Source organism: Notothenia rossii, assembly GCF_949606895.1.
Source record: "Notothenia rossii genome assembly, chromosome: 10".
NCBI classification, from domain to species: Eukaryota; Metazoa; Chordata; class Actinopteri; order Perciformes; family Nototheniidae; genus Notothenia; species Notothenia rossii.
The window spans coordinates 63,165,827-63,178,111 of record NC_136908.1 but is presented as its reverse complement, the minus strand read 5'-3'; the positions used below and the strand labels follow the sequence as shown (position 1 = coordinate 63,178,111).

Sequence of the window (12,285 nt, the reverse complement as noted above, 5' to 3'; positions counted from 1 at the left end):
ACATCTCTCTCATGGAGGCTGTGGCTCAGTGGAATTGTTAGCGTTGCAGCAGCAGCAAAAACAAGGCAATGTACATAAGAGAAATTAAGACACTAGAAATAAACAGTCCAAAATATTTCTGAAATATAAATAAAATAGCATTAAAAAGTTTAAAAATATATAGATGTGGAAAATATCAAGTGGAAATACACATTAAAATGAATATAAATGTAAAATGTACAAACGAATTATAGACAAATATAATACTATTATTTTTATTATTTGAAATGTGTAGTTAAATGTGTGAGAAAAAAACTGCTCTCCCCCTGTGACCTCCGACCCCTCCGCGTCCATCCCGCTAACCCCGCCCCTCTGCAGAGAGAACGGGAGCTCCATTCAAACAAACCGAATCTCCGGGATGCGACAGTAAAGAGAGAGACAAGAACACAGGAGACACACACTTACACATACACACCGTGTACCGGAGAGCAGAGCACCGACATACACACACACACAGCCGCAGACACACAACACACACACTCTGAGCAGCAGGAGGCTAACAGCTAACAGCTAACATGGCGAGCGCCTCGTACCACATCTCCAACCTGCTGGAGAAAATGACTTCCAGCGACAAGGACTTCAGGTAAATAAACACCCCGGGGGGCAGGACTGTATTCCCTGCTCACCTGAGCAGATCACCCGGTGTTTCCTCCATAAACACAAGAGAGATAACAGTCTATCAGGCCTACAGGCTCCATGCTAACAGCTAGCTTCTGCCACCTGTCTGATCTAGCGTCACAGCGCGAGCTCAGCAGTTAGCTAATATTAACGATTTTGAAATAAACGTTAGTGTTCAATCTGACAGCAGTTCAGGTGAAAAGCGTTAATAACCGTTCAGGGAGCTAACATGCTAACGGGATGCTAACCTGACAGCTGAGCAGTAAATACAGGAGCTAACAGCTAACCGGCTAGCTGGCTACTAACTTTTCTTGTATTTATTTTAAACTAGCTCAATGCGTATTAATAGTATATGTTAATCATGATCAGTGGTTCATTTCTTTTTATTAATTTTGTTTTTATGTTTTCAATTGTTTTAGGCTCTCTTATGAACCTTTAAAAAAAATAATGAATTTGTATTTTCTTATTATTTTAAGGCCAGCTTCTTTTTTTTGTGTCATTACGTTTTTTAATTTAATTTATTTATATTTATGATGTTTCTATAAATTATACATGTTAAGACTGTCTTACGAATCTTTAGGAAATAACAATAATTATTTATATTTTCTTATTATTTTTAAGGCCAGCTCCTTTGCTTTTTTCTTATTGTAAGTTACGTTTGTATTACTTTAGCTTTTCATGCTAGCTCACTGTCATGATCAATGTATGTGTTTATTGTTTCTTCTTTTTTAACTTAACTAACTCATAACAACTCAACTCTTATTTTTGGAAATATTTTAGGCTAGCTCACTGCTGCAAGTTAGCATGATCTGTCTGTGTAATGTTGCTGTCGGGGTTTAACTGTGAAGTTAGCATCTGAGCTAACTAGTGTTGTTGTGTTGTTGTTGTTAGTGTTGTTGTTGTTAGTGTTGTGCTGCTGTGCTAATTAGCGTGGTGCTGGGGGTGTGGTAGGTGTTGTAACTCGGGTAATAACAGCAGGTAAACAGACTGGATTAGCAGGGGGGGGGGGGGGGTTTGAATATAGATACTTTAACTCTGCAGGGCTATCCCTTAGTGCACATATTTTGTATTCTAAATTCCCTTTGCTTCAACTCTGACAGAACTGATCTGATATCAGTGTCTGTCTTTTTACTGGATATTCAATCTGCATACTTGGCTTCTTGGAATTATTGGCATTTTGTATGTTTGCTGAGTTTTCTGACTGGAATCCATTGAACATAGTTTACCAACATGTTGAATATATGCTTATTGACTAGTAGTGTTCAGCAGGCTGTGGCACCCTACAAAAGATATATCTGATTTGAATGTATTTCAATTTTATATTTTTTGTGTATTCAATATTTATGTTAAATCACTGCTCTAACATTACAGTAACGTTTTATTTAATTAATTGTTTTTATATTATTTATGGTTTTAGATTTGAATAATTACCATTTGATTATATTTGTATGAATGTTCTCCATTGGTGTTTAACGCTTTTAATATTTGTATACATGTTTATTTTGACTTGCTTGTATATATATATTTAATTGTGGCAAATAAAAGATATCTAAATATTGGCCAATAGTCCAAAATCAAGCTGCCCTATTGTGTTCTTCACTAAAACAATCAAACACATTTTTTAAAACCAGAATATCAATGGGTTTATAAATGGGTGTGTAAACAGAGAACCGTTTTAGAAGAGGTAAGGACAGCAGGATGGAAGAGAGTCTGAGAAGCCTCCATGTTTCCCAGATGAACCTCAGTGTAAACGCTCTCAGCTCAGTAATCTCCCGTCACTCAGACGCCGCTTCCCGAAACCCTGAGTGTTAGAAAAACATGTCGAATGTGCTGCTGACCTTGTGAGGAGAAACCAGTTCCTCTCCAATCCTCTAACGCTGCCGCCTGCAGCACACACACACACACACACACACACACACACACACACACACACACACACACACACACACACACACACACACACACACACACACACACACACACACACACACACACACACACACACACACACACACACACACACAGCCTACAGATGGAACTCACACACATATCGGATCGGACACGCTCTCAGAAAATATAACTCGGTATTAAAGAAGTCAGATCTGCAGCGACGTATCATTTGATCACGTAAAGTGTTTTATAAACGGCTTTAAAGTAATTTGATGAAATAGATTTCTTACTTCTAACTGTCCGGCTGACAGATGTTCCTCCTGTTTACACACTTTACTGCTCCTAAGATGTACAAAGTTCTTATATATATTTCAATCTGTTGACGCCAGAGGAAACGTGGTCCTGATAGGATGAATGTTTAGTAATAGACAAAATGAAGAATGATTTAAACGAGTCAGATTCCAGGTTAAGACTCCAGACGTTAGCCTGACAGGGCGGCTTGTATTCAGTTCAAAACCTTTGTCCTTTTGTGTTGAAGCTAAAACATGTTCATCCGACTCCTTAGCCGTTTCAGGAGTTTACATTTCTGACGGGTTTTCCTAAAAGCGTTTCTCTGTTTCCTCCGCAGGTTCATGGCCACGAACGACCTGATGACTGAGCTACAGAAAGATTCAATCAAACTGGACGACGACAGCGAGAGGAAGGTGGGTTCAAACCGGCTGGAACCGGTTTAGAAACGTTATCAAATATGTCTTTTTAATGAGTTGTTGCTTGATTAACTGATGTTTTGATTGACAGGTGGTACGGATGATCCTCAAACTGCTGGAAGATAAGAACGGAGAGGTGCAGAATCTGGCCGTCAAATGGTGAAGTATTTTTACGCCGTTGTTTTATTTTCGGTTTCCTTCTCGATGTGTGTGTCTTTGTAACGGTGTGTGTGTGTGTGTGTGTTTGTGTGTGTCTTTGTAACGGTGTGTGTGTGTCTTTGTAACGGTGTGTGTGTGTGTGTGTGTGTGTGTGTGTCTTTGTAACGGTGTGTGTGTGTCTTTGTAACGGTGTGTGTGTGTGTGTGTGTTTGTGTGTGTCTTTGTAACGGTGTGTGTGTGTCTTTGTAACGGTGTGTGTGTGTGTGTGTGTGTGTGTGTGTGTCTTTGTAACGGTGTGTGTGTGTGTGTGTTTGTGTGTGTCTTTGTAACGGTGTGTGTGTGTCTTTGTAACGGTGTGTGTGTGTGTGTCTTTGTAACGGTGTGTGTGTGTGTGTGTTTGTGTGTGTCTTTGTAACGGTGTGTGTGTGTGTGTCTTTGTAACGGTGTGTGTGTGTCTTTGTAACGGTGTGTGTGTGTGTGTCTTTGTAACGGTGTGTGTGTGTGTGTCTTTGTAACGGTGTGTGTGTGTCTTTGTAACGGTGTGTGTGTGTGTGTGTGTCTTTGTAACGGTGTGTGTGTCTTTGTAACGGTGTGTGTGTGTGTGTGTGTGTCTTTGTAACGGTGTGTGTGTGTGTATGTGTGTGTGTCTTTGTAACGGTGTGTGTGTGTGTGTGTGTGTGTGTGTGTGTGTCTTTGTAACGGTGTGTGTGTGTGTGTGTGTGTGTGTGTGTGACGGTGGGCAGAGGTGGGAAGTAGTGGAGTACAAATACTTTGTTACTGTACTTAAGTACGTGTGTGTCTTTGCAACGGTGTTTTGAATTTTTGTTTGTTTCTCTCAGCCTGGGCCCCCTGGTCAGTAAGGTGAAGGAGTATCAGGTGGAGACCATCGTGGACACGCTGTGCACCAACATGCTGTCGGACAAAGAGCAGCTCAGAGACATCTCCTCCATCGGCCTGAAGACCGTCATCGGAGAGCTGCCGCCCGCCTCCAGCGGTGAGACTACTGCATATACTACTACAGATACTACTGCATATACTACTGCATATACTACTGCATATACTACTACAGATACTACTGCATATACTACTGCATATACTACTGCATATACTACTACAGATACTACTGCATATACTACTGCATATACTACTGCATATACTACTACATATACTACTGCATATACTACTGCATATACTACTGCATATACTACTACAGATACTACTACAGATACTACTGCATATACTACTGCATATACTACTACAGATACTACTACAGATACTACTGCATATACTACTGCATATACTACTACAGATACTACTACAGATACTACTGCATATACTACTGCATATACTACTACATATACTACTGCATATACTACTGCATATACTACTACATATACTACTGCATATACTACTGCATATACTACTGCATATACTACTGCATATACTACTGCATATACTACTACAGATACTACTACAGATACTACTGCATATACTACTGCATATACTACTGCATATACTACTGCATATACTACTGCATATACTACTACATATACTACTGCATATACTACTGCATATACTACTACAGATACTGCTGCATATACTACTGCATATACTACTACAGATACTACTGCATATACTACTGCATATACTACTACATATACTACTGCATATACTACTGCATATACTACTGCATATACTACTACATATACTACTGCATATACTACTGCATATACTACTACATATACTACTACATATACTACTACATATACTACTGCATATACTACTACATATACTACTGCATATACTACTGCGTATACTACTGCATATACTACTGCGTATACTACTGCAGATACTACTGCATATACTACTGCATATACTACTACATATACTACTGCATATACTACTACATATACTACTGCATATACTACTACATATACTACTGCATATACTACTGCATATACTACTGCATATACTACTGCAGATACTACTACATATACTACTGCATATACTACTGCATATACTACTGCATATACTACTGCATATACTACTGCATATACTACTGCATATACTACTACATATACTACTGCATATACTACTGCGTATACTACTGCATATACTACTGCGTATACTACTGCATATACTACTACGTATACTACTGCATATACTACTGCGTATACTACTGCGTATACTACTGCGTATACTACTACGTATACTACTGCGTATACTACTGCGTATACTACTGCATATACTACTGCATATACTACTACATATACTACTGCGTATACTACTGCGTATACTACTACATTTACTACTGCATATACTACTGCATATACTACTGCATATACTACTACATATACTACTGCATATACTACTACAGATACTACTACATATACTACTGCATATACTACTACAGATACTACTGCATATACTACTGCATATACTACTGCATATACTAGTGCATATACTACTACAGATACTACTGCATATACTACTGCATATACTACTGCATATACTACTGCAAATACTACTGCAGATACTACTGCATATACTACTGCAGATACTACTGCAGATACTACTACATATACTACTGCATATACTACTGCATATACTACTGCAGATACTACTGCAGATACTACTACATATACTACTGCATATACTACTGCATATACTACTACAAATACTACTGCATATACTACTACATATACTACTACATATACTACTACATATACTACTGCATATACTACTACAGATACTACTACATATACTACTGCATATACTACTACAGATACTACTGCATATACTACTACAGATACTACTGCATATACTACTACAGATACTACTGCATATACTACTGCATATACTACTGCAGATACTACTGCAGATACTACTGCAGATACTACTGCAGATACTACTGCAGATACTACTGCATATACTACTGCAGATACTACTGCAGATACTACTGCATATACTACTGCATATACTACTGCATCTACTACTGCAGATACTACTGCAGATACTACTGCAGATACTACTACATATACTACTGCAGATACTACTGCAGATACTACTAAAGATACTACTACATATACTACTGCATATACTACTGCATATACTACTGCAGATACTACTGCATATACTACTGCATATACTACTGCAGATACTACTACATATACTACTGCATATACTACTGCATATACTACTGCAGATACTACTACATATACTACTGCATATACTACTGCATATACTACTGCAGATACTACTAAAGATACTACTACATATACTACTGCATATACTACTGCATATACTACTGCAGATACTACTGCAGATACTACTGCATATACTACTACATATACTACTACATATACTACTGCAGATACTACTGCATATACTACTGCATATACTACTGCATCTACTACTGCAGATACTACTGCAGATACTACTAAAGATACTACTACATATACTACTGCATATACTACTGCATATACTACTACAGATACTACTACATATACTACTGCATCTACTACTGCAGATACTACTAAAGATACTACTGCAGATACTACTGCAGATACTACTGCATATACTACTGCATCTACTACTGCAGATACTACTAAGCATATACTACTGCATCTACTACTGCAGATACTACTAAAGATACTACTGCAGATACTACTAAAGATACTACTACATATACTACTGCATATACTACTGCAGATACTACTGCATATACTACTGCAGATACTACTGCATATACTACTGCATCTACTACTGCAGATACTACTAAAGATACTACTGCAGATACTACTAAAGATACTACTACATATACTACTGCATATACTACTGCATATACTACTGCATCTACTACTGCAGATACTACTGCAGATACTACTAAAGATACTACTACATATACTACTGCATATACTACTGCAGATACTACTACAAATACTACTGCAGATACTACTGCAGATACTACTGCATATACTACTGCATATACTACTGCATATACTACTGCATATACTACTGCATATACTACTACATATACTACTGCAGATACTACTAAAGATACTACTACATATACTACTGCATATACTACTGCAGATACTACTACAAATACTACTGCAGATACTACTGCAGATACTACTGCATATACTACTGCATATACTACTGCATATACTACTGCATATACTACTGCATATACTACTACATATACTACTGCAGATACTACTGCATATACTACTGCATATACTACTGCATATACTACTACATATACTACTGCATATACTACTGCATATACTACTGCAGATACTACTAAAGATACTACTACATATACTACTGCATATACTACTGCATATACTACTGCAGATACTACTGCAGATACTACTGCATATACTACTACATATACTACTGCATATACTACTGCAGATACTACTGCATATACTACTGCATATACTACTGCATATACTACTGCATCTACTACTGCAGATACTACTGCAGATACTACTGCAGATACTACTAAAGATACTACTACATATACTACTGCATATACTACTGCATATACTACTGCATATACTACTGCAGATACTACTGCAGATACTACTGCATATACTACTGCATATACTACTGCATATACTACTGCATATACTACTACAGATACTACTACAGATACTACTGCATATACTACTGCATATACTACTGCATATACTACTACAGATACTACTACAGATACTACTGCATATACTACTGCATATACTACTGCATATACTACTGTAGATACTACTACATATACTACTACATATACTACTGCATATACTACTGCAGATAGTGCTGGAAAACTGTCATTAATTGCTGTTAGTTCAGAGGGGGTTCCGGCAGCATCCAGCAGTACAAATACTACGTATAATACTGCAGATACTATTACAAACATATCACTAACTACTGTTACTGTGTACTGCCAGCATCCAGCAGTACAAATACTACATATGCTGTAATACTGCAAATATTCCTGCAAACTGTCAAATATTACTGTTAAGATATTATCCCCTGTTTTCAGAGTACACATTACGACTGTCTCAAAGAATACTACCACCTGTCTCCTGTGGTATAGATATTGCAAATACTACTGGAAACATAAATACTACTGTTACTTTAGAGATATTATGACCTGTCTCCACTGGTGCATATAGTACTCCCTAACTCTAACCAATAAAGCTGCAAACCATCTCCAACAATACCTCCGAACGAGCACAAACGCTGCAGTTCCTTTAATAATCTTCCCTCTCCCTCAGGCTCGGCCCTCGCTGCCAGCGTCTGTAAGAAGATCACGGGCCGCCTGACGAGCGCCATCGCCAAACAGGAGGACGTGTCCGTGCAGCTGGAGGCTCTGGACATCATGGCCGACATGCTCTGCAGGTACTGAGCCCGCTCGATACTGTGGAATAACTGTTGTGATGTATGTTACACAAATAAAGTGTGTGTGTGTGTGTGTGTGTGTGTGTGTGTGTGTGTGTGTGTGTGTGTGTGTGTGTGTGTGTGTGTGTGTGTGTGTGTGTGTGTGTGTGTGTGTGTGTGTGTGTGTGTGTGTGTGTGTGTGTGTGTGTGTGTGTGTGTGTGTGTGTGTTAGACAGGGCGGTCTGCTGGTGAACTTCCACCCCTCGATCCTCGGCTGTTTGCTGCCTCAGCTCACCTCCCCGAGACTCGCTGTCAGGAAGGTACGTCCCAGGAGCCAATGAATACATATTTCATTTTTTCCGTTCAATGGTATACACCACTTAATGATTAACAATTATTTTCAATTGAAACACTCCATACCCGAAAAGGAGCAGGGAGAAGAAAATAATGTTATATTAGCTGCCCCTTTCTCAAAAAGATAAATAGAAATAGATGGTCTGCCCTCATATTTATGTTTGATGCAGCTCAGACCCTTCAGCCGTTCCTTAGCTTTGCCCTTTAAGCTGCAGCCGGTTGTTTGTTAGTGTGTTTGTTTAGTTTTTAATTATTATATGTTAAATGCCTATGAAGCACTCTGTATTGCCTCTGCGTCCTAAAATGTGCTATACAAAGAAACTAACCTCGAACCTTCAACCAATCACATTAAGTCTGTTTGGATGTTGTTGACCTCCTGTGATTGGCTGTTGCAGAGGACCATCATGGCTCTGGGTCACCTGGTGATGTCCTGTGGGAACCTGGTGTTCATCGACCTGATCGAGCACCTTCTGACGGAGCTGGGCCGCAACGACAACATGTCGACGACCCGAACCTACATCCAGTGCACCGCCGCCATCAGCCGGCAGGCCGGGCACCGCATCGGTGAGAATACCCGTAGTTATTCAAATACTGCAGATAAATAACACTTCTCCCAAACATTTTCCAAACATTTCCCCAAACATTTCCCCAAACATTTCCCAAACATTTTCCCAAACATTTCCAAACGTTTTTCAAAAATATTTTGTGACATTTTTCCCAAACATTTCCCCAAACTTTTTTCCAAATATTTCCCAAACTTTTTTCCAAATATTTCCCAAACTTTTTTCCAAACATTTCCCAAACTTTTTTCAAACTTTTCCAAACGTTTTTCAAAAATATTTTCTGAACTTTTTACAAAGCATTTTCCGGACCATTACCAAAAATGTTTCCAAAGTTTTTCTGAAACATTTTTTGAACTTTTTAAAAAAAGAAATCGAAACATTTTCCCCAATTTTTTTTTCTGACACATTTCCCCCCCAAAAAATCCCCCAAATTCTCCAAACATTTTACAAAAAAAACTCCGAAATGAAAACAAATAAAACAAAAATTCCAATATTTGTATTTCAAAATCTCAGACAGAACATTTTGGAAAGTAAAAGTATTGCAAATAAAAGGTCAGACTCGCATCACTCATCTTATTTAAAATCTGTGCTCTAAACCCCTGTGTGTTTCAGGCGAGTACCTGGAGAAGATCATCCCCCTGGTGGTGAAGTTCTGCAACGTGGACGACGACGAGCTCAGAGAATACTGCATCCAGGCCTTCGAGTCCTTCGTCAGGAGGTAGTACTCGCAGTAATACTCACTCTGAGTACTTCTACACGTGTACTTCCTGTTATTAAACCGCGTCACGTCTCTCTTACAGGTGTCCTAAAGAAGTTTACCCCCACGTTGCCACAGTGATCTCCATCTGCCTGCGCTACCTGACCTACGACCCCAACTACAACTTCGACGATGAAGATGAGGACGACAACGCAATGGACGCCGAGCAGAACGACGAAGACTACCAAGGTATTGGAATAAAAGCAAAATCACAATGTATGGAAGCGAGGGCTGCGATACTTTTGAGTTTCTAGAAAAGCGCTCTATAAATAAAATGCATTATTATTATTACTTGTGTGTGATACTAACAGTGTGTGTGTACCTGTGTGTGTGTGTGCAGGAAGTGATGATGAGTACAGTGATGATGATGATATGAGCTGGAAGGTTCGTCGTGCGGCGGCTAAATGTCTCGATGCTGTCGTTTCGACTCGCCACGAAATGCTTCCCGAGTTTTATCGCTCCGTCTCTCCCGCACTCGTCTGCCGCTTCAAGGTGAATATAAGTTTACATTTTTAGAGAACAACTTTAATTCAAATCTGAAATCAGTTTTTTAAATTGTATTTCTTTTGATAGATGATGTAAAAAAAGAGATGTGAAAATGATGTCAAAGGTTTCGAAGGACTATTTGAACAACGCCCCGCTATGTGTATTGTGTTTTGTCCAAATGGAGGTTGGCAAAGTAAATCTAATCTGTACGATGTATCCCAACCTATTCATTTGATAGATGTGTGAAATGGTTGTTAATCGGATCTGTGTGTGTTTTTCTTAAAAGGAGAGGGAGGAGAACGTGAAGGCGGATGTTTTCCACGCCTACCTGTCGCTGCTCAAACAGACGCGCCCGGCTCAGAGCTGGCTGACCGACCCCGACGCCATGGAGCAGGGAGACACGCCGCTCACCATGCTGCAGAGCCAGGTACCCCGCTAACAGATACAACATTTCTAATGATAAGGTTAAGCTATAAAGGAACTACAGCACGGTCACATGACTTCACCCCACCACCGCTAAGCTAATGTTGGGCTATAAAGGAACTACAGCACGGTCACATGACTTCACGTCACCACCACTAAGCTAAAGGTGGCCAATGTTGGGCTATAACCGCTAAGCTAAAGGCGGCTAATGTTGGGCTATAAAGGAACTACAGCACGGTCACATGACTTCACGTCACCACTGCTAAGCTAAAGGCGGCTAATGTTGGGCTATAAAGGAACTACAGCACGGTCACATGACTTCACGTCACCACCACTAAGCTAAAGGTGGCCAATGTTGGGCTATAAAGGAACTACAGCACGGTCACATGACTTCACGTCACAACCGCTAAGCTAATGGTGGCTAATGTTGGGCTATAAAGGAACTACAGCACGGTCACATGACTTCACGTCACCACTGCTAAGCTAAAGGCGGCTAATGTTGGGCTATAAAGGAACTACAGCACGGTCACATGACTTCACGTCACCACCACTAAGCTAAAGGTGGCCAATGTTGGGCTATAAAGGAACTACAGCACGGTCACATGACTTCACGTCACCACCGCTAAGCTAAAGGAGGCTAATGTTGGGCTATAAAGGAACTACAGCAAGGTCACATGACTTCACGTCACCAACGCTAAGCTAAAGGCGGCTAATGTTGGGCTATAAAGGAACTACAGCACGGTCACATGACTTCACCCCACCACCGCTAAGCTAATGTTGGGCTATAAAGGAACTACAGCACGGTCACATGACTTCACGTCACCACCACTAAGCTAAAGGTGGCCAATGTTGGGCTATAAAGGAACTACAGCACGGTCACATGACTTCACGTCACCACTGCTAA

The 12,285-nt window shown here is 39.7% G+C and overlaps 1 protein-coding gene across 1 annotated transcript in view; it reads left to right on the top strand.

Annotated features, from left to right (window-relative positions):
* Positions 1–328: 328 nt before the first annotated feature.
* cand1 (cullin-associated and neddylation-dissociated 1) overlaps positions 329–12,285 on the top strand; it is a 26,192-nt gene continuing 14,235 nt past the window's right edge. Inside the window, exons 1-11 of the mRNA XM_079655213.1 lie at positions 329–622; positions 3,176–3,251; positions 3,346–3,413; positions 4,253–4,407; positions 8,696–8,819; positions 9,031–9,118; positions 9,548–9,716; positions 10,328–10,433; positions 10,516–10,661; positions 10,813–10,964; positions 11,245–11,385. Of these exons, the coding sequence (XP_079511339.1) occupies positions 555–622; positions 3,176–3,251; positions 3,346–3,413; positions 4,253–4,407; positions 8,696–8,819; positions 9,031–9,118; positions 9,548–9,716; positions 10,328–10,433; positions 10,516–10,661; positions 10,813–10,964; positions 11,245–11,385 (1,293 nt within the window). The 5' untranslated portion in view covers positions 329–554. The remainder of the gene's footprint in view (positions 623–3,175; positions 3,252–3,345; positions 3,414–4,252; positions 4,408–8,695; positions 8,820–9,030; positions 9,119–9,547; positions 9,717–10,327; positions 10,434–10,515; positions 10,662–10,812; positions 10,965–11,244; positions 11,386–12,285) is intronic.